This window comes from Podarcis muralis, chromosome 2 (genome assembly GCF_964188315.1).
Source record: "Podarcis muralis chromosome 2, rPodMur119.hap1.1, whole genome shotgun sequence".
Taxonomy (NCBI): domain Eukaryota; kingdom Metazoa; phylum Chordata; class Lepidosauria; order Squamata; family Lacertidae; genus Podarcis; species Podarcis muralis.
This window is the reverse complement of record NC_135656.1, coordinates 11,822,923-11,845,798: the sequence shown is the minus strand read 5'-3', so window position 1 is coordinate 11,845,798 and position 22,876 is coordinate 11,822,923. Positions and strand designations below refer to the sequence as shown.

Genomic DNA, 22,876 nt, shown 5'->3' with positions numbered 1-22,876 from the left:
GCGCAATAATCAGTGATCTCTGCACACAGCACTCATCTCACGATGAAAATTATCCTGAGGTTGGCCCTTTGCCCACAGGCACCCATTCCCCTGGCACCCCAAAGATAACACATTCACAAGGAGCAGATTAGTCTAGACTCCGGGATTGTTAAACACAGCAAATACCCCGTGTGCATGTAGCAAAGGCTTGCAGAAGCAGTAAACGACATTTAGCTTATGTGTGAATGGTAGGATCTGTGCCATTTAGGACACTGACCTTATTTTACAACTTTCCCTTGAATATAAGAATGTTCACCCTCCACCCACCCCATACTAATTGTACAGCTGTAGGTGGTACTGCAGTGGTAAAGATGATCAGAGGCAGTAGTGGATGGAGCAATTATTATTGTTATTGTTATTGTTGCCACCCATCTTACTGGGTTACTCCAGCAACTCTGGGTGGCTTCCAACAAATTAAAACACAGTAAGACATCAAAAGGTATCCTTCTGGCTGGATAGGTGGTTGGGTTTTGTGTTTTTTTTGGTGGGTTTTTTTGCACTCACGGCTTCCCCAAGACCCCTGGGAATTGTAGTTTGCCGCTGGTGCCGAGCGTTTGGATGTAGAGAGCCCCGGCCTACTTTACAGAACTACAGTTCCCACGGTTCCCTGGGAAAAGCTGGGCCATGACGCCTCAGCTAGTTTAAGTCTGGGGATGTCTTAATTAGGCCACACATTGCAGCACTTCGGAAATAAGGTCATTTGTGTGTTTGTCATGCCAAGCACCTCTTCCTGAGGCTCTTCTTCTTTTTCTTCTTTAATTGGGTGTTTGTATTCATTTACTCTGTAATAGCCTCTCCGGCACTGGCTGGGAAAGAACGTGTTTGCAGTGCAATGGTTGAAAACAACAACAGCAACTTAAACATTGTTTAATAGCATGTTGAGTCTCTCAGTGGATCCGACTTTTAGGGTAGCTGCAACTCAAGCACAACCAAGAACTTTTACTATCTGGGTGGGCAGTGAAAGGTAGATGGGGTGAAGGAGGGAAACAGTGTATAGTATCTGGGATATATTTGCAAGCATGCATTTATATATATCACCACTGCATACATCTCCTCTTTCTGCCCTCTTCCCCCAAGTTTCCTATGTCTGGGAGATGGACATGAACCCTGTGTGTGCAACACAGAATGCATTTTAAAAACGAGCACACGGCCTCCAGCATCTTCCCAAAAGACAGAATAGAGACCAGGGACCGGCAGCAAAAAGTAGGGATTCTCCTTGGTAAATAGGGGCAATGATGTGTTTGTTAGTTCAGCTATGCAGCAGGTCTGCCACAAATGCTGGGGTCCATATTTATGTCAAGGGACGCGGGTGGCGCTGTGGGTTAAGCCACAGAGCCTAGGACTTGCCGATCAGAAGGTCGGCGGTTCGAATCCCCGCGACGGGGTGAGCTCCCGTTGCTCGGTCCCAGCTCCTGCCAACCTAGCAGTTCGAAAGCACCTCAAAGTGCAAGTAGATAAATAGGTAGCGCTCCAGCAGGAAGGTAAACGACGTTTCTGTGCACTGCTGTGTACGCCAGCTCCCTCGGCCAATAAAGCGAGATGAGTGCCGCAACCCCAGAGTTGGTTGCGACTGGACCTAATGGTCAGGGCTGTTACTATAGTTATGTCAGTCGTTGGTGTCCTATCAATAGCCCCAGAAGGGAGGTGGAAAGAACCTGGGGGGGGGGGGGGGAGAGACAGGGAGCCCCCTATGCATCAAACAGAAACGGGACAACTTGGATAGGAAAACGTTTGCAAATTGGAAGGGGGGCTGCTTGCTTGTTCCTTGATTTGTCAAACAGCTTCCTTCCAGTTTCCAAAACCTCTGCTGCCCTTGGTATCGGTACCCATAGGTTGGGGACTATTCACAAACCGGCTTTGGTTTCCCGTCTCTTCCGAGTCTGGGAGCTCCCCTGCTGAAGCCGTTCAGCTGGGGATGATGAACTCTGCAGCAAAAAGCTCCCCCTCCCGACTCACTCGGAGCTGCGCCACCTCACCCTGCCCTTTCTCCCGTTGCGGTGACTTTGACCTACTTCGCTGTCTGAAGGCGGCGGCAGCACTTTCACAGGTGCCAGAGAGGCTGAGATCAAACTTTAAAATGTATCGCGGCAGGCAGGATGTGCTGGGCCAGGAGCGAAAGCAGACGCGGTCAGGGCGTGGTGGGGCCGCCGCCTATTTGATTGCAGAGCAACCTTTACCTTTGCAAGGGATGCTATTCCTTCCGTGAACCTTGCCAGGCATTTGGAAACACCTTCACCGGGGTGGTAAACAAAGAAGCAAGGGGTGATAAGCAGGTTATCCTTTCTGATTCCTGTTACCTGTTGAACTGAGCCCTCCCATCTTGAACAAAAAACGTTTTTTCCCCTCCTGGGAAATTTCCAGCCCTGATCCAGAAGCAGTGAGGTCTGCTGAGTGAGTGTCAAGGCCACCAGTTCAAGCAGTAAAATTACACACAGGTACCTTTGATATAAAGGACGCGGGTGGCGCTGTGGGTTAAACCACAGAGCCTAGGACTTGCCGATCAGAAGGCCAGCGGTTTGAATCCCTGCGACGGAGTGAGCTCCCGTTGCTCGGTCCCTGCTCCTGCCAACTTAGCAGTTCGAAAGCATGTCAAAAGTGCAAGTAGATAAATAGGTACCTCTCTGGCGGGAAGGTAAACGGCCTTTTCCGTGCGCTGCTCTGGTTCGCCAGAAGCGGCTCAGTCATGCTGGCCACATGACCTGGAAGCTGTACGCCGGCTCCCTCGGCCAATAAAGTGAGATGAGCACTGCAACCCCAGAGTCGGCCGCGACTGGACCTAATGGTCAGGGGTCCCTTTACCTATGATATAGACCCAGTGGCTTCGTCTTCTAAGGGGAACCTGTCCCCCCCCCCCAATAACTTATTGGACTCCAGCTCCCATCAGCCCCAGTCAGCATAGCCAGGGGTCACAGAAGATGCAGCGAGATCTGGAGGGCCACAGGTTTCCCAATGCTTGTTATAGGCAAAGCAGCTTTTGGGAGGTGCAATTTTCATGGGAGGTGTGGGGAAGCATGAAGGAGGGATGCCTGCCACTTTCTGCTGCAGTCTCCTGCAGTTGCCTCTTGCCAATAGGGCTGGCCGAGGATGGGGGGCAGTTAACCGCAAAAATAGAGGTTGGGGAAAGGTTACGTATCCCCCTCCTAAATTTGGCTTGCCCAGAAGCAGTCGCTGTCAGGGTTGCATCAACAGAATAACACATGGCAGCAATGTGCTCTTCGTAATTTTATCCCAAGGAGGGGACCCACATTTCAGTTTCCCAGGCCCCACATCCCATCCTTGGTCCGTTCCTGAACTCATTCTGAAACCAGGTCACTGGAGACAAAACAAAAGCGAAATGAAAAGCCCCCATTAACCCTGATGTAAATGGGCTTCTGCTGAACCCAGTTGCCTAGGCAGCTCACCACAAGCCGAGCTTGCCAGAAACTTCGGAGGAGCGGTGTGTGAAAATATCTCCCACTGTATATCATGGGACCAGTCAGAAAACAGGCTCACCAGACCCATATTCAAACCAGGTTGGATTCTGTTCTCCCCAGTTCCTCAGCTTGGTTTTAAAAACAAGCCCAAATATGTCTGTGTGATCTTGACCGTCTTTCCTTAGTCTTGACACTGGATCAGTGCGCCTGGCTGTTAACCGGAAGGTTGGTGGTTCGAGCCCACCCAGGGGCAACTGTGGGCCGGATTCCTGCATTGCAGTGGGTTGGACTAGATGACCCTCGGGGTCCCTTCCAACTCTGCAATGCTCTGATTCTATCATGGGGCTTTAGTTCAGCAACAGTGCCCATGCTTGGCATGCAACACACACCAGGTCCAATCCATCTATAGGTAGGCCTGGAAAAGACCCCCGGTGTTTTAAGCCGGAGAGAGCTGTTGCCCAGTGCTCTGTAGCCAATTCTGAGCTACATGGACCAATGGACCGATGTTATCAGGTGCCTGAAATCCCCAACTCCTTAAAATTGTGCAGCACAACCGCTGCCATGCAGAGGAGAGGGGGCATCCCTTGTTTTTGCAACTTTGATCAGTCCTTTAGCAGGGAAAAAAAAGCAAACATCGAATCCCTGGGAACCGAGATGCTTCTAAATATATCACTTGTGGGGTGGGGGCCTCTGGTAGTGTTTTGTCCCCTTAGCAATCTCCCCCCCCCCCCATCTCAGTGAAGCAAACAAATATCCTTGTGATCACATTTGGTATCTTTATTTCCCAGGCTCTCTGCCTGTTCTGGGAGCGCTGCTGCAGTTCCAACAAGCCCACGGATGCACTCTGATTTGTTTAACCTACTTAAAGCCAAAAAACCGAGCTGCTCTTTCCTCTCCTGCCCCTCCCTCCCCTGTTCCACTGATGAAGGAACGTGCAGGCAGATTAAAGCCTGCACGAGTAGCTAGTGTCTCCTGGCAGGCTTCAGCTAAGACCCTAGCTAGACTCGTGCTCCCTTTCTGGGTAATCTTATTTATTGACACATCACCATTTTGCAAGGGAAACATCGGCCTCTTCTTCTCCAGAGCCGAGGTGCACTGGGTGGGGAGGCCGGATGGGACCAGTTAGGTTCAATTTGGTACAGCTTCCATTCCAAGCTGTTGGCATGGACTCCACAAACAACTGATTTTTACTCTGAGGCTCTGTTTTCCCCAAAGACAGGGTCAAGTTGCATTCTCAGGTCAATACAAAGGGGTTTCTCTACTCCAAGGGAGCCCCTTGCTAGCGGCCTAAGATCCGTCTCTCTCTGTCACTGGTCTGTGGCCCTCCAGATGTTGGCGGACTCCAGATTCCATCAGCCCCAGCCAACTTGAGCAATGATGGGAATTGTAGTCCTCCAACATCACTGTTTCCCCAGCCCTGTTCTATAACCTGCTTTTAATGGAACTGCTGTGACTTCATGCAAGTGGTTTCTGTTGGTTTACTGATGTTCTTTAGAAGAGTCTGGGTTTTTTTGGGAAGGGGCAGGACTCCCCCCTTTTTGTAGTGTACCCCAGTGTCCAAAGGATGCTAGCATTGGAAGGGATTCATTTGACCTTTGCAGCAAGGTTACATCACAGCACGGTGTCCATTCTTTTCTGGCAACTGTTAGAAAGGGCTCCCTTAACAAGATACAACAAATGCAGACGTTCTTCCAATTTTGGCAACCCAAGTTTTAATCTGAGATATCAGATCCTTTGCTGGAAACTTTTTTGGCAAGCCTAACCAGACACATGATTTAGTTACTTACATTTGTTCTGAAAGTCTTGCTGATTTTTATCTTTATTTTGAACAATGATGGCTTTATATATATATTTCTTTGTGAGATTTATCTATATGCCACTTGGAGAACGTTTAGATCGAGCAGTTTATACATTTTCCTAAATGCATTTTTTTAAATTGCTTGCCATCGGAGCAGCCCTGCTGTGAAGCATGTCATTATAACCCCCATTTTATGGATATGGGAACTGAGGCTCAGATATAGTTTGCATGTTCTTGGCTGAGCAGAGATTTGAACACAGCTTGAAGCCATGTGCTATTGCCTGCCAAACGTGTCTTCTTTCATGTTATCAAAATGTGTTATCCTTAACACTGACTCCAGTTTAATAAAATAGATTTCTCTCTCTCCCCCCCCCCCCAGTTAATTTGCCAAACCCATTTAGATACTCGTGTTGGAATTCAGGGCAGGCCAGCATTAGAACCTCAAATTAGCCCCACATTTTGGCCCTTGAATTTGGAACCAGAAGTTTGCTATTAGAGATTGGCCGAGGAGGCTGCCAAACCCGACTCCTTTTTCTTTCCTGTTGAGCTGCAGCCTTTAGTTAGATCCAGGTAGGTGTAAAATAATGCATGCAAAAGTCAACTTCAAAGTGATAGATTAGCCAGCCCAAAATAGGGTCATTGCTCATATCTGCAGAGGAAGGAGGAAAATCGGGTTTCACCGCTTAAAAAAAAGAAAAAAGGAGGGGGGAAACAACAGCAGCTCCCTGGCCTAGATTCCAGAATACATCAGGACTGCCGCCAGCTGTTGACTGCTTCAAAGGCAGCGTGAATCTGCCTTACAGACATGCTCCAGAGCCACCCGGGAGCTGCTGAATTTGCCTTTGTCAGGTGAATTCAGGTCACCAGGTACAAGGCACTGCAGCAGCAGCAGCCTTCAGTGCAGGGGCTCTGGAGGGCGCCTTGGATCGAATTTCAACAGCGCCCAGGAAGTGCAAACTGCCGCAGTTTCTTTTCCTGCTGTGACACGTTCAGTGTCGCAGCTGAGATCCATCCCTTGGTTTCTAGCTTGCTCGAGGTCCGAGGACTTGCCGGGTGTGGGCCGAGATGGCCTCTTCCCTGTGCGCTGGCCCCGCTGCAGAGAAACCAACTGCAGCGTCAGCAAGCAGGAGCAGCGTGGGCACTGTGACGGTGCTGATGGATGAGGCAGCGCACAATGGCAGCCACTAATAATGCCATTCGGAGAGGAAGGGGTGTGCTTGACTGTTGGTGGAGGGTGTTTCTGTTGCCGATGGTGCCCATTTGGCTTACAAGGGGTTGGTGGTACAGTGGTACCTCGGGTTACAGACGCTTCAGGTTACAGACTCCGCTAACCCAGAAATAGTACCTCGGGTTAAGAACTTTGCTTCAGGATGAGAACAGAAATCGTGCAGCAGCGGCACAGCTGTTACAGTGGTACCTCGGGTTACAGACACTTCAGGTTACAGACTCTGCTAACCCAGAAATAGTGCTTCAGGTTAAGAACTTTGCTTCAGGATGAGAACAGAAATTGGGCTCCGGCGGTGTGGCAGCAGCAGGAGGTCCCATTAGCTAAAGTGGTGCTTCAGGTTAAGAACAGTTTCAGGTTAAGAACGGATCTCCAGAACAAATTAAGTTCTTAACCCGAGGTACCACTGCAGAGGGGAGCTGACGGCTGCTGATGCAGAGGAGAGGCTTCTGCTCTCATTTCTCTGCCACTGACCTCCTCTATTGACCTTGTGTGAGGCATCATAATCATAATATTATTAGTTATACCCCCACCCATATAAAAACATAATCAAACATCAAAAGCTTCCTTGGGCCTCAGATTCTGCTCCCAGGCAGGCAAATGTTTGCGTGGTTCCACGGATGCCAGAAAGACCCCTTCTTCCTTCCCTTCCCCCAATCTTCCAAAAACTGGCTAGAATGTATTTTTTTAAATTACGGAATATCCAGCTCCTGCTCCCTGCCCATGCATACACAGTCAAAACAAGCTCAGAGCTGTTTTCGTGTCAAAGGTGCTCTGTCTCTTGACATCGCACACTCACAACTTGCCTGGAGATCTCAAAACGCCCCGCTCCAGATGTTACAGCATTGTGAGGTGCGTTGGGAATTACCTGCTGAGGTGAGAAAGATGCTATATGGGTTGATAAGTGCTTCAAAACTAGGTAAAGCTTGCAGCCCATATTGCAATCTTGCAAAATATTGTTATTCAAGCCCTCCATTCTTCTTCAAAGGAAGCTACCTTGTACTAGGTCAAGAGTTTTTGTCTCATCCAGCCTGGTGTTTTCCACTCTGGCTTTCCAGGATCTCAGGCACAGAGAGTTCTTTGCCATCACCTGCTGCTGCCTGATCTCCTTTTAAGCTAGAAATAACAAAAATTGTGCCAGAGACCTTTTGCATGCAAGAGGATATCCTGTGCCACTGAACTGTAATCCCTCTTCTTCAAGCTGTCAGGATCCATCACGTTTCAAGGGACTGCTGCCTTTTACGAAGAAGTAAATTCCATAGAGATCAGTGGGTCTGATGCCTACATAAAGGTATATGATAGCCATCGTCAAAAAATCAAAAGGGCTGTCGCATGGAAGATAGAGCAAGCTTGTTTTCTCCTGCTCTGGGGGGTCGGACGCAAATGTATTCTGGCTAAACACCGGGAAGAACATTCTGAGAGCAAGAGCAGTGGAATGGACTCCCTTGGGAAGTGGTGGACTCTCCTTCCTTGGAGGTTTTTAAGCAGAAGTTGGATGGCCATCTGTCATGGATGCTGTAGCTGAGATTCCTGCATCGCAGGGGGTTGGACTAGATGACCCCTGGGTCCCTTCCAACTCTGCATTTTTATGATTCTATAGAGTGCAGAGGCAGCGTCTGCAGTCCCACTCAGTACTGTTAGGGGTTGCTCGTTCCCTTTCTCCTACACTTGGCACAGTAGCCAGGAGGGTAGCATTTTATCAGTAGAGGCATATCCAAAAACAGGCACATGAATTGGAGCATCCGTCTGTGATTTGCTAGGCATCTTCTTGGAGGCTGGTGCAGGACCAGTGGTCAGGGATGATGGGAAATGTAGTCCGGCTGGAGACCCGAGTCTGGGGAAACCCTGATCTGGAGGGCAACAGATTTCCTACCCCTTCTGTAAATCAAGGGTAGCCAACATGGTGCCCTCCAGGTGTTGATCAACTCCCATCATACCCAGCAAACGTGGCTAAGTCAAGGATGATGGGAACTGTAGTCCGACGATGTTAGGGGGAGCCACACTGCCTATCCCTGCTCTACATGGTCTTTGTATGTTTCCTGATCTTCCTTTTCTTTGAGCTGGATTGTTAAACTTTCCATTTTAGATTCCTGCCTGTACGATAATCTCGCTCAGCTGCAATTGCAGAACCACAGCGCGTTAAGTGGCTTCATTTTGTAACGATAGTAGCAAGGATGAAATAATAATGATGTGGATTTGGAACTAGCTGGGGCGCCACAATGTGGGCGGGGGGGGATGTGAGTTTAGGTGTCTTTTAGCAGAGCTAGTAAATAGGCTGAAATGATCCTATTCAGTACTATTTTAAACCGGCGGCTGCCAACTTTCAGGGTGTTGTGAAAAGCCAAGATAAAAATACAGATAATCCACAGTCTGCCCACCTTTGAAAGCAGTGGTTTTCAGTGTTTCAGGAAATACTTTGCAGACAGACTGATCTGTAAGAAATCTGTGTGTCACTGAGGATTCAGGGGCAATATTTAGTGTACTGCATCACCCCGGCACACAGGGTCCTCCTCGCTGGGGGCCCTGCATCAGAATGTGCCCTCTAGAGAACATGCCCATCACTTCTGCAGCATCTCTGCACATTGCAGTGAAAGATAAGCACCTGGCTTGTCTGCTGTTATTGATCTTCTCAGCAAGGAAATCCTCCTGATAAGGAGGTTCTCCGGAGCACAGTTTTCAGGCCGCTGTTTTAAAACAAAATAAGAGGCAGCAAAAAGTAGATTCATCAGTGCATGTGGTGGGGATGAAGGAACATGACAAGATGTCTCTCCAAACAAGTATTAAAAAAAGGTCATGCGAAAGCCACTCTTCTGCCGGTTTAATGAGGTGCCGTTTCTTACATTTAAAAAACCAGAGAAACACAGAAGTGGGAGTGCTAAATGGGTGTAGGACACAAGATGCAAGACAGACTGTGGTCAAGGGTTTGATGGGGACTAAGACCAGCATCTTAAAAAGTAGAGACATCACCTTGCCAACAAAGGTCCATATAGTTAAAGCTATGGTTTTCCCAGTAGTGTTGTATGGAAGTGAGAGCTGGACCATGAAGAAGGCTGATCGCCGAAGAATTGATGCTTTTGAATTATGATGCTGGAGGAGACTCTTGAGAGTCCCATGGACTGCAAGAAGATCAAACCTATCCATTCTGAAGGAAATCAGCCCTGAGTGCTCCCTGGAAGGACAGATCGTGAAGCTGAGGCTCCAATACTTTGGCCACCTCATGAGAAGAGAAGACTCCCTGGAAAAGACCCTGATGTTGGGAAAGATGGAGGGCACAAGGAGAAGGGGACGACAGAGGACGAGATGGTTGGACAGTGTTCTCGAAGCTACCAGCATGAGTTTGACCAAACTGTGGGAGGCAGTGGAAGACAGAAGTGCCTGGCGTGCTCAGGCCCATGGGGTCGCAAAGAGTCGGACATGACTAAACAACTAAACAACAACAACAAGGCCAGCAAATGGCAAGGCATACTGATCAGTATGAGAGTTCTTGAGAAGCAGTTTGAGAGATTCCGGATTTGAGCTTACGCTTTGCACACACAAGGTTTCAGATTCAGTCTCCAACATCTCCACATCAGGCTGGAAGATACTTCTCTCTGAAATCCTAGAGTGTTGCTGCCACCAGTGCAGGCAAATACTGAGCAAAATGGACCAATGGTCTGAACTCAGTATAAGACAGATTCCTGTATTCCTTGGTTTGTATACCCAGCCTCTTGCAGATTAAGGATGCATCACCCAAGGGCCCTAAGACCCAGATCTGGCACTGGTGCAGCCTGCAACAGCTACTTGTGCGATATACACCTCGCCACCCAACCTGTATTTTGTCAGCCACTTACTTGCCCTAGTTAAGAAAATCGCTGATTGTAGTCTGATCAGAAACAAGCCCATTCCTGTGGTCTTCGCTTCAAAAATTACAGCAACAGCAGCAAGTGCTGCAAAGCATACCCCAGTGTGTCATATACAAATCTGGCTCCAAAATTAAGCTTTGCACGGTTTCCAAAGTTCAGTGTGCACAAGCAAAATTCTCAGATGATTTCGCAAAGCTAGAAAGCCAAAATTGGGTAGAGAAAGCAGGTACTGGAGAGTGCCATACTTCTTAAATAGGTACATTGGAACAGTGTGGTGTACTGTTTCAAATCACACAATTTTTATAGAATCTATACCAAACTCTGTTATGCTATATGTATTCGCATAAACCACCCTGAGAAGAGCTGACCTGGGTATCTAGAAGTAATGAGAAGGTAATGGGGCATAATGCAGACATCTGGATTTCTTTTTCCACTGCCGGAGGGAGAATGGGAGATTATAAATACTGGGAACGAGGAATCCTGGGTTCCATCACACCACCTGCCTATTCGTGTTGTATATTTGCAAAGGTGCGTTTTTTCATGGTGGGGAGAGATTTATTTAAACTTGTAGGAGTGATGGTGGCAGTCCCATTTTAACTGCTTCGTCCTTGCAGCTGCAATCTGGGCTGCCCAGATTTACGTATTGCGCAACTCATATTTTTGCAGATTAACCTCAGCTGCACTTAGCTTTTACCGAGAGCGGTCTGGTGCCTTAACTTGACCCAGGGGTCAGTAGGGCTTGGATCAGTAGGGCTCGGTGTGCCGTTTTCAGGCAAGAGACTCTCATTTTGGCTTCCGGAAAGCCCCCGTCCTCCTTTTCTGCAATCCTACACATGGGGAAAGGGGCTGCTCTCATTCTTGCGGAGGGCGTTCTGCACATGCACAGATGACCTCTTCTCTTAAACCTGCTCCCTGCGGTCTGGTTGGGCGTGGCAATTCTCCTCCAGGAGCCAGCCGCGAACTTGTCCTTGCGCTAACAAGGAAGGATCCGGCCACCTCCGCAGCTCCCCTTCCTCTCGGATCGCGTCTCTCGCCCGCCTCCGCTTGCATGCAGGTGCACGCGCAACCCCCCTTGCATGCATCATGCGTGCAGGTGCACGCGCAACCCCTCCCCCGCTTGCTTGCATGCATGCATCATGCATGCATGCTGCTGCATGCGCAAACATGCAATGCCACGGCTTGCATCGCGGGCGCCTCGCGTGCAGAGAGCCGCCTCCTGCTGTCGGGGAGGAGGATGAATGCCGCCCGAGCCATGTGAGCCGCGAGTCAGGTGTCTCCCCTCCCCGCCTTGGCGGCGCTCCAGCACGTTGCTTGTTCCTGACACTCGTTCCGCGGCAGCTAGAGGCGGACACGTGAGGCGCTGACCCGATTGGAGGCTCCGCTCCGCAGGGGAGGCGAGGCGGAGCTGCGAACCGGAGCTCGCTCCTGCCACCGCCGCCCCCTCGGAGCTCTTCTCCGGCGGCGATTGGCAGGCGCTAAAAATAACAAGCGCTCGGGCTGCTGCTCGCTTGGCACAGATGCGCGGCGGGCAGCGCGGCGATCCCGGGGCAGTTCGGCCGCCCCATTTGCAAAGGCGGCAGGAAAAAAAGTCGCGGAGATGGGCATGGAAGCAAAGTTATTTAAGGGTTTTTTTTTAAGAGATAGAGAAGATAGGGAGAAGTTCATGACCATGGACGTAGCCAAGGGGGCCAGTTGACCCCCTAAATCAATCAAAATCAATACAATCAATCAAAATCAATACAAATTTGAGGTTCCTCCCCAGCAAAAGACTGCACCCCTAACCAAAAACCTGGCTACGCCCATGGAGAGGCTGACATATTACAGTATTTTGGGGGTTTTCTGCTCCTAAACATGTATGCAGAGAGTTTTGAAGCGTAACCTGGCACCCAAGACTAGGGACAGGATTCAAATGGATGCCCAGTTTCAGTGTGTCTTGGTGGAATCAAGGTGCCAACAGTTGTTTTCCACCAACTGCGCTTCTGATCAATAGGGCAATTCCACCGACCCCTGCAAAACTTCAGGTATCCAAAAGAAGTGATAAAAATAAGTTCTGTGTGAGAGATGCATGCATCTCACTTCTGAACATATGGAGTCGCTGCTATGCTGAGTAAAGACCATTTTTCATCTAGCCCAGGGTTTCCCAAAGTTGGGTCTCCAGCTGGTTTTGGACTACAACACCCATCATTCCTAGCTGGCAGGTCCGGTGGTCAGGGATGATGGGACTTGTAGTCCAAAAACAGCTGGAGGCCCAAGTTTGATCTAGCCCAGGGGTCTGCAACCTTTAAGACAAAAAGAGCCACTTGGACCCATTTCCGAAGAAAAAACAAACTGGGAGCCGCAAAACCATTGCGACATTTAAAACAAATATAGACCTGCATGCGCGCTGCTGCCCTCCGATCTGACAGCGGGTGGGAAGGTGACGTCGGGACGGTGCGTGACTATCGCACGCACCGCCCTCATGCGACGTCACAGCCAGTACAGCGCCCGCCACAGTGGGGAGTGTCGGGGTGCACAATGCGCCTCCTCCCCTCGCTAGTATCCGCCCTGGAGCCGCGGCAAAGGTGTAAAAGAGCCACATGCGGCTCCGGAGCCACGGGTTCCACACCCCTAATCTAGCCCAACACAATCTCTCCCATGACTGGCAGTGGCTCCCCCAAAGATTTCAGGCAAAAATCTTTCCTGTTGCCTTTGCTATCCTTCGGCTGGGCTTAACAAGAATTTGACCTGGAACATTCTGCTGTATGCAGAGTATGTGAACTTCTGCTGTAAAGGTAAAGGATCCCTGACAGTTAAGTCCAGTCACGGACGACTCTGGGGTTGCGGCGCTCATCTCGCTTTACAGACCGAGGGAGCCGACGTTTGTCCGCAGACAGTTTTTCCGAGTCATGTGGCCAGCATGACTAAGCTGCTTCTGGTGAAACCAGAGCAGCGCACAGAAATGCTGTTTACCTTCCTGCTGGAGTGGTACCTATTTATCTATTTGCACTTCGATGTGCTTTCGAACAGCTAGGTTGGCAGTAGCAGGGACCGAGCAATGGGAGCTCACCCCGTCGTGGGGATTCGAACCGCCGACCTTCCGATCAGCAAGCTGTAGGCTCAGTGGTTTAGACCACAGAGCCACTTCCACTGCACCTTTCCAATCAGGAGGGTGAGATTTGTTCCAACAAGGGGAGCACTTTCACCACATCGTCCTCGTCAAAATGCTCCCCCATATCCTCTCCCTCACACCCTCCACTGCCAAATTAATCCGGATTTACTATTTCTGCAGGGTTGTGTGTGTTTTTTCTTGAACTTATCGGATTTTCCGCAGAAACGGTAAATCCGGATTAAATGGGTGAATAATAATGGGGCAGCATTTTGATGAGGGCGGTGTCATGTGGATGCTGCAAAGGAGGAGAAGCGTGATTTCACCTGCTCTGCTTCTCTTTGCAGCATATTTTGACCGTCCAGAAGAGGTCCTAAGGTGTTGAGGGGAAGGGAAGGTGTTTGCCTCTCTGATCCACAGAACCAGCAGTGATCGAAAAAGCACATTGTGGGACATGCATGCCTTCTTGAACTGTTTGCTTTTAGGCTGAGGTCCAGAGCCCACCATAGAAGTTGAATCTTTGGCTTTGTTGTTCACATTTAAGGGAGTTTGGGCTGTTCTCTGTTTGGAGAAGAGGCCCACTGTTTAGAGTTCGAGAATTCCTTGATCTAGGCCAAAGCTCAAATACAGTTCTAGATCATGCAAGCGAATTCCCAGATGCCCCTTCAGCCTGACGGTCTGCCGAGCAGAATGGTTTGAGTGCGCTCTCTCGCTGGGAAGAAACTCTTTTCCCATGCCCAAAGTTGGTTTTAAGGCTGGCGCTGAACAAACTGCCCTTGCCCTTATAAGCTTCACAATGCCTAGGAAAACATAAAAGAGAGGCGGTTTATTTTTGGCACATGTTTTTGAAGCCAGGGGTTTTTGCAGGACAGAGCTGAGTGACGATGATTGGCCCTTACGGCAAATTAAACTCATTCTGTCACCAAAAGATAGAAGGGAGCGAGGGAGTGTGGAGACGTTTGCTCGGAAAGTACTTCTCCGTTCCTGATGTAGGTCGCATGCGGATGTGGTGTGTGAGTTTGGGCACATAAGTCGAGGAGCCAGAGGGAGTGCAGCTCCCGTAACGCTTCTGTGTGGTCCACTTTACAAAATCCTTGTGCAATGGAGCACATCTCTGCTTCTTGGGGGGGGGGGGCAGAGGAGAAAATTTTGAGTTAGTGAAGGAGGCATCAGGAAAAGGGAGAGGAGCTGAGAGCTGGTGGGACCACCGGCCTTCCCCTTTGGCTCTTCAGGAACGGTGAGAGTTGTCATCCCGCAATGTCTAGAGGGCCAGAGGATCCCACCTGTACTTTATAGGGATGTCAGGGGGCTATTGTTGTTAAAGAGCCTTCTTTAGCCTCTCTATAGTCTCTTCCCTTTGGCCAGGCCTGAACACACAGGCTGATCTCCCATCCTGATCAATTCCTCTGACGTCAGGCTCACAATCTGCCCTGGCCGTGAGACCTGGCGGTGCAAAGCCATTAAAAAGGGTGTTAAGGGGCATTTTCACCACGCGGTTCCCTAAATGCACTGTTGGAAGGGAAGCCAGTTGCCCTGAGCCGATGAGGCCTCTGGTTTGGCATTTGCAGTGGCACCTTGTGGGGTCCTGGCACGGCCTTCTGCCTCTGGGCTTTCGTGCCTTCATATGCGTGCCATCCGCTTGCCCTAGTTTTCGCGCAGCACGTGTCGCCTGGGCCACATTATTCTCTGCTCTTCCCCATGCGCCGTCCCACATGGAGGCTGCATGCGTTCAGTCGGTCACTGGCTTCACACCTTCAGGCACAGCTGCCAGCTCAGTGCCCTGGCGGAAAGAGACACAGTTTTTTGCAGGGAGGAAGGGAGGGGCAGTGGTTTTGCGGCAGCAGTGACCCCATTCGAGGCCGCTTTCCCCATTTCCTCCTCTCTGACCTCGGTGCGCAGGTTTTGACCGGTCAGACGGCTGGCACACATGCCGTCTGCGAAAAGACAGAGCCATGGTTTGTCATTAGATGGGGTGGAGCAACGGTGGTTTGAAATCACAGCCAGGTTGATGTTGGATGAATGCTAAAGGCACTATTTGAAATCAGCAACGGATGTTGTCTTACTATTGCTTTCGCTTCTCGCAGCCGTCGTAGATTGCAGAATAAAGTTTTCTTGGAGCTTTCAGCAGAAAGTTGCTCAGCTTGGCCTTGATCAGTGGTTCCGCAAGCCACCTCATATTCTCCATCGTTCCCTTTCCTCTCTTCCAGCGATGCCCTATATGGCACTAGTTCACGGTGATTTTTGCTTTCTTTGGCCCTCAAGAAATGAGAGCTGAGGAATTGGAAGGATCTGTTTGCTAGCTGCCTGCCGCTGCCTATAAGAGAGTTGGTGGGCTGGAGGCAGGAACAAACTCACTTTATAGGAGTGCAAAAAGACGCCTCTAGTCACCAGCACCTCTTTGAACCCATGGTGCCCATTGCAAGGCTTCTGGAATCTTCTGTGAAGACACACCCAGGGGTGCCCTCCCTCCCTTTTTAAAGCAAACCAGGGGGGTCTGCTCACCCCCACACTGATTGTTTACATCCAAGCAATGGCATCTTGTAAGTGCACAGACTCTGGTGACCTGGTCCTTGCTCAGCCGCGGCAGAAAATGTTGAATTAGAGAATCTCCGGGAATGTTTTCTGGAACATTTTCTTATGCAAATTAGGATCATTTGCATCTGTAAATTTTCAGTTTGCGTTGGAGGAATTATTTTTTTTAATGACCTGAAGAGTGATATAATTGAAGATAAAATAGTGACTGAGTGCTACATAGATATATTTATAATGTTGTGTTTTATGAGGATCATATGAGGATTATTATTAATGTATTTTTCTTTTTTCCTTCAGTTTTTATGTCTGATATGTTATTTTTTACTATTCTCCAGTTTGAATTTCATGGTACATTAGGTTGAAAACCTTTCATAAAACTTTTTTTTTTTAAAGAGTTTTCTAATTTAGTCTGCTCCTTTCACTTGTCTTTAGTAAAGATACTTAACAACTTAGGGGTGGTTTGCCTAGTACTATATTGGCAATGGGTACCTGTTCATTGTTACCAAGGTACTTAGGAAACAGGAAGCGTAGTTCTTCCCCTCCTCATTTTATGTTCACAACACCCCTGTGAGGTGGGTTAGGCTGAGGCCCGGTCACCCAGTGAGCTTCATGGCTGAGTGAGGATTCGAATGCAGGTCTCCCAGGTCAACATCTGACACTCAGTTTTATATTAGGGATCTCTTCAATCAAGTGACGTATATGACTTCTAAGCAAATAAATGTTCCAAGCATGGTTTCAGCTCACACCTGCTAGGTGTCTCTCTGCAGTTCCACAGTCCTGATCTTTTCCTTACCTCCTCCTTGTCCACCCTCTCTCCAGGTGGTGTGATCCTGTATGTGGGCTCCACAGCCGGCTCCAGCCCCACCCCAGGCAGCCCCCCCAGTGGATACCTGGTGCCTTCGCCTCAACACTCACTGCCATCCTCGCTGGAAGAGCTGACCCTTACGGAGATCGGGGCCATTAAGCCTCAACGGGCCAGCTCCCCGTCCTCGCCCAAGGTAGCCTTCCAGTTCCCCGAGGGCATCCGCTACCCCAGCAAGGGCCAGTCGCCCCCAACGCAGAGCAGGGTACCCGCTGCCAAACAGAACGGAGCCACTGGCACCTTCACAAGTAAGTGGCTCTCACTTTGTCAGTATCTTTGTTTGGGTGGTATTGGAGGCGCTGTGGGTAAAAGCCTCAGCGCCTAGGGCTTGCCGATCGAAAGGTCGGCGGTTCGAATCCCCGCGGCGGGGTGCGCTCCCGTTGCTTGGTCCCAGCTCCTGTCAACCTAGCAGTTCGAAAGCACTTTTAAGTGCAAGTAGATAAATAGGGACCGCTTACTAGCGGGAAGGTAAACGGCGTTTCCGTGTGCGGCTCTGGCTCGCCAGAGCAGCGATGTCACGCTGGCCACGTGACTCGGAAGTGTCTCTGGACAGCGCTGGCCCCCGGCCTCTTAAGTGAGATGGGCGCACAACCCTAGAGTCCGTCAAGACTGGCCCGTACGGGCAGGGATACCTTTACCTTTTACCTCATGTTACGTCTGCTTCATGTTATAGTGGTACCTCGGGTTACATACGCTTCAGGTTACATAGGCTTCAGGTTACAGACTCCGCTAACCCAGAAATAGTACCTCGGGTTAAGAACTTTGCTTCAGGATGAGAACAGAAATCGTGCTCTGGCGGCGCAGCAGCAGCAGGAGGCCCCATTAGCTAAAGTGGTGCTTCAGGTTAAGAACAGTTTCAGGTTAAGAACAGACCTCCGGAACGAATTAAGTACTTAACCCAAGGTACCACTGTACATTCTTTCAGGTTACGTCCCGCGGCGACCCGAAAGTACCAGAAAGGGTTACTTCCGGGTTTCGTCGCTGGCGCATGTGCAGACGTGCAAAATGATGTCATGCGCAGAAGCAGTGAATTGCAACCCGCGCGTGCGCAGACGCGCTGCTGCGGGTTGCGCTCTTTTCATGTTGCGAACTGGCCTCCGGAACGGATCCCGTTCGCAACCAGAGATACCACTGTATTATTATTATTATTATTATTATTATTATTATTATTATTAGGTTTTTCAAAAAACTTTAACAAATTTACTTCACATCCAATTCCATGATTCTAAGATCTGCCTAGTTACTTGCGATTTTAAAACCTACCTTACTGCAAAGGCTCAAGGCTAGGGGCAGCCTTTCTTCTCATTTACCTCCCTTTAATTTATCGCTTGGGAGCGCGAGCCCATTGCTACTCCCGTTTTAAAGAAGGGAAGAAACAGTTCACTTAGCTGAAGCGGGTCTGGTGTCGTGTTGGCATACAAATCTCCATTTCCATTGGGCCTGCACACTCAAAACCGGCCTTCCCCAACCAGCTGAATCTCCAGCCATTTTGGACTTAACAACTGCCATTACTATTGGGAGCGCTGCCACCTCTGGCTAATAATGCAAGTTATAGCTCCCGAAACCTGGAGGACGCCATGCTGGGGGGGGGGGGGGATTGGCAGGGGGCAGAGACTGAGGGTGGAGAGGAGGGCACAGGTGGAGAATTAACCGCCATTCTTCTCTCCCTCAACAGAGACAGGTGGGATGGTGCTGCTCTGCAAGGTTTGCGGTGACATTGCCTCAGGCTTCCACTATGGCGTCCATGCTTGTGAGGGATGCAAGGTAAGCTGTGCTCTGCTTATTCTCCTTTTCACATGTCTAAAGTATTCTCTTAAGCGATAAGGACTGGAATTTTTTTTTTCCCCTAAGTAAAAAAGAACCAAGCTGAGGTCCTTAGAACACTGAATTTGGCACCTTTTATCGAATCTTCTGCTTGTGCATTGGAATGTGGATCACACGCAACTCTGGCTCTTGCGTGTGCTTTTCATAGACCTTGGGACTACGTTTTCCAAACCAGCTGTCAGCTCTGCATTAACTGGTTTACTTTTAAAGTGCCTTGCAGAAGTGATTAGTCTTGACTCTCTCCTGCCCTTCTCCCTGTTTGCATTGAAAGCAGGCGTGCTGTATACTGCAATATGCCCCCTAGCCAAGTAGGCGTTGGAAGGCTACGCTCAGACATGGCTAGAAGAGACAAAAGGGGTGCTTTGGTTATGACCAGGGGGCATTGCTAGGTGCTTATGCGGTAAAGGCCTTATGGCACAAGGCTGCATAGTATTTGCATATTCTAATTTGTACATATAGAAGCCTCTGGGAAATTAAGATTGCAAGTTGCTGGGAGTCACACTAGCACTGTATGAGTGTGTGTGTGTGTGTGTGTGTGTGTGTGTGTGTGTGTGTGTCAAAAGGGGAGCAGGGAAGGGTTGATAGACCCAGACCCTGCTGCAAAGCACACCCCCCCCCAAAGACCCTCACATGCTGTGGCTCAGGCCATCTGGGCGCTCCCCTAGCAGCATTCCTGCAACTTATCAAGCCAATTGGAGACCACTTTGTTTGCTGTCCATCCAAAGTGGCCCCCAGGGAATTTGGGGGAGATTTAACTTGTGCTAGGTTCCCTGTAGCTCTTTGCAACCCCTTCAGCCAACATTTGGAAAGAGGCTAACAGCATTTTCAGTTTTAAATACAACTCTGAAAACAGAGCAGATAGGGCATCTGGAATTTCCCAGACATAGCCAGGATTCATCCATCAAAAATAGTGTCCGGGTGGAATTTTTGAAAATGGGTTAAAATGCCCAGGAAAACCCGTATAAGAAGTGTTGAATTTTTTTGCGAATTTCCTGAAAAATAGCTAAGAAGCATCATTTGGGGGAGAGATGTTCACTTTTGGAAATATGGCAACCCTAAGTGCAGACCAGGGACGCAGGTGGCGCTGTGGGTTAAACCACAGAGCCTAGGACTTGCCGATCAGAAGGTCGGCGGTTCGAATCCCCGCGACAGGGTGAGCTCCCGTTGCTTGGTCCCTGCTCCTGCCAACCTAGCAGTTCGAAAGCATGTCAAAGTGCAAGTAGATAAATAGGTACCACTCCGGCGGGAAGGTAAACGGCGTTTCTGTGCACTGCTCTGGTTCGCCAGAATCGGCTTAGTCATGCTGGCCACATGATGCGGAAGCTGTACGCCGGCTCCCTCGGCCAATAAAGCGAGATGAGCGCCGCAACCCCAGAGTCGGTCATGACTGGACCTAATGGTCAGGGGTCCCTTTACCTTTACCTAAGTGCAGACCAGGGGGTCAGCGCGTGGCGTGTGTTAGTGTTAGTTCCTCTTTGCTAACCTGGTCGCTGTTTCCTTCCCTCCACCAGGGGTTTTTTCGCAGGAGCATTCAGCAGAACATCAACTACAAGATGTGTGTGAAGAACGAAAACTGCATGATCATGAGGATGAACCGCAACCGCTGCCAGCACTGCCGCTTCAAGAAGTGCCTGGCAGTGGGCATGTCAAGAGATGGTAAGCATCTAGGCAGGGTCAGACCAGCAGCCAGAGCAGCAGACTCTTGCTCTCGGGGCTGCGGGTTCGAGCCCCACATTGGGCAAAAAAAATCCTGCGTTGCAAGGGGTTGGACTAGATGACCCTTGAGGTCCCTTCCAGCTCTGCAATTCTATGATTCCATGTTCCAAAGTAATGAATTACTTTCAGTGACAATCCATAGCTTTGGATGTACATCAATAACAGGCCCTGTGGTTTTGCTGCAAGTGCATTAGAATTAGTTGAGCAACACCAAACTGCGTTGAAGTGTCCTGTGCTTCATCTAAGAGATAGTAGGCAGAGTGTTTGTTTACAGCCTTGTAAAACACACTCCCCGTAGGAAAGGCAGACCTGGGGGCACCCTCCCTAAAATGGCTAGGGAGTGGGGCGTGAGAAAAGGGTGCTAGACCCTGGTTTGCTTTCTGATTAATGTTTCCCACAATACAAAGCCCAAGCCAGCCTCAACGGCTGGCTGTTTCCGCTGCTCCTTTACTCTTACAAGAGCACTGTGTCAGCAAATCCTTTGGTTGATAAATAGAGCCCTGGGCTGATTGATGCTTCCAGGCCAGGATTTCCAGGGCAACAGAGAAAGTTGTGGGAGGAGCACCTCTTGCCCGGAAAACAGGCAGCATCCTTTGATTAATGGTCACGACAACTCTCTTGGGTACATGATAGATGTACCCAGAAACCTTGAGGAGCTGGTGACTAATTTCGGCTTCGCAGTGATGCTGTGGATTTTGGAACAGGGTTGGGTCTGCTCCCCCTCCGCTTTGTCTGCGGAAAAGTTAATGCCAAAATCGGCAGTCGCCACCACCCCACAAGTTGCAGAAATTGTGCATACATGCAGTGGGTCGGTGCATCTAGCTGTTAACCAGAAGGTTGGTGGTTCGAGCCCACCCACCCAGGGACAGCTGTGGGCAGGATTCCTGCATCGCAGAGGTTTGGACTAGAAGACCCTCAGGACCCCTTCCTCCAGTGTGGTGTAGTGGTTAAGAGCGGTGGACTCGTAATCTGGTAAACCGGGTTCGCTTCCCCGCTCCTCCACATGCAGCTGCTGGGTGACCTTGGGCCAGTCACACTTCTCTGAAGTCTCTCAGCCTCACTCACCTCACAGAGTGTTTGTTGTGGGGGAGGAAGGGAAAGGAGAATGTTAGCCGCTTTGAGACTCCTTCGGGTAGTGATAAAGCAGGATACCAAATCCAAACCCTTCTCCACAGTTTTATGATTCTATGTGAGATAGCGTACCTGATTTGGCCTGTACCGATTTCACTGGCGTTTGGGGCGATTCCGAAGGGCTGCACCACTGTCTTCGCCTCCCCACCCACCCCAGTGCTGCCAGGTTGAAAGCAAGAACAGGGAGAATTTTGGTGGGTGCAGTTTCCCCCACATTAGCATAGGGACAAGGAGAAAAGCTTCTTATGCCCAAATCTTCCATCACTACAGATTATCCTCAACCTGCTGTTTATTTTCCGGACGGCGGCATGCTGTCCCCAACAGCTGTCCTTGTGACTTCCCCAAGAAGGGCCTGTTTCATGGCGTCCTTTCCCCTCTCTCACATTCTCCTGCCATTTCTCTCCCCCCCCCCAACAGCTGTGCGCTTTGGGCGCATTCCTAAACGGGAGAAGCAGCGCTTGCTGGATGAGATGCAGAGCTACATGAACAGCCTGAACGAGGCCCCCATGGACGTTGGCATGAGCCCCGAGGCGGACGCCGCCCCACCCAGCCCCAACGCCCAGGAAGAGGAGGCCATCAGTGCCATCTCGAGGGCTTACCACGACATCTTCGTGAGTGGCCAGGAGCGCCTGGGCAAGCGGGGAGAGTCCCCCGGGAGCGAGGCCTGCCCTTTGACCAACTACAACGATCAGCAGCTGAACAACTCCTACAGCTACGGGCAATACGAGTCGGCCACTCTGCGCGTGTCCAGCTACGGCCCCCAGGAGCCCCCCGGCTTCGTGGACAACGGCTCCCGGTGCTTTGGCAACGAGATCTTCAAGGCCCAGCAGGCTGGCTATCTGCACAATGGCGGGTGCTACCCAGCCTTTGAATATGGCTATCCTGAAGCAAACACCCAGAGGGGCTGTCCCTGGCGGGGTACTACCAGTCGAGGCATCGTAAGTACTAGAATTAAATATTATATTGGGGAAAACACTGCCATTGGATGCGTGGCAATAGCCACAGGAATGTAGGCATCACTGGAGCTAGGTTATGGAAGATGGGTAGGGACAATGATTGCCAACAATGGAGCCTCCATGCAGAGGGGCACGATACCTTCAAATCTTCGGGGCAGACAACAGGGGATGGTTATCTTCTCTGCATCTGAACTTTTCATTACTCCCCAACGTTGGCCAGCTTCAGGGAAAGAGAGAATCGTAATGTTGCAGAGGGTGAGTGCATCTAGCTGTTGTCAACCAGGATGTTGGTGGTTCAAACCCACCTAGGAATGGCTCTCTGCATTGCAGGGAATTGGGCTAGCTCTACAGTTCAGTGATTCAACACTTCCGAGCGGGCTTGAGCCTCAGCACAGCTCAGTTTGGAAATCAGGCACTGGGCCGAGCTGCAGTGGAAGACTGCCTTCAGCTTGC

The 22,876-nt window shown here is 50.1% G+C and overlaps 1 protein-coding gene across 2 annotated transcripts in view; it reads left to right on the top strand.

Moving 5' to 3' along the window:
- LOC114586286 (nuclear receptor subfamily 1 group D member 1-like) overlaps positions 1-22,876 on the top strand; it is a 47,753-nt gene that overhangs the window by 15,556 nt on the left and 9,321 nt on the right. For both annotated transcript variants that reach the window (XM_028709546.2, XM_028709576.2), the window contains exons 2-5: positions 16,754-17,044; positions 18,472-18,560; positions 20,132-20,276; positions 21,885-22,405. In XM_028709546.2, coding sequence (XP_028565379.2) covers positions 16,754-17,044; positions 18,472-18,560; positions 20,132-20,276; positions 21,885-22,405 — 1,046 coding nt within the window. The remainder of the gene's footprint in view (positions 1-16,753; positions 17,045-18,471; positions 18,561-20,131; positions 20,277-21,884; positions 22,406-22,876) is intronic.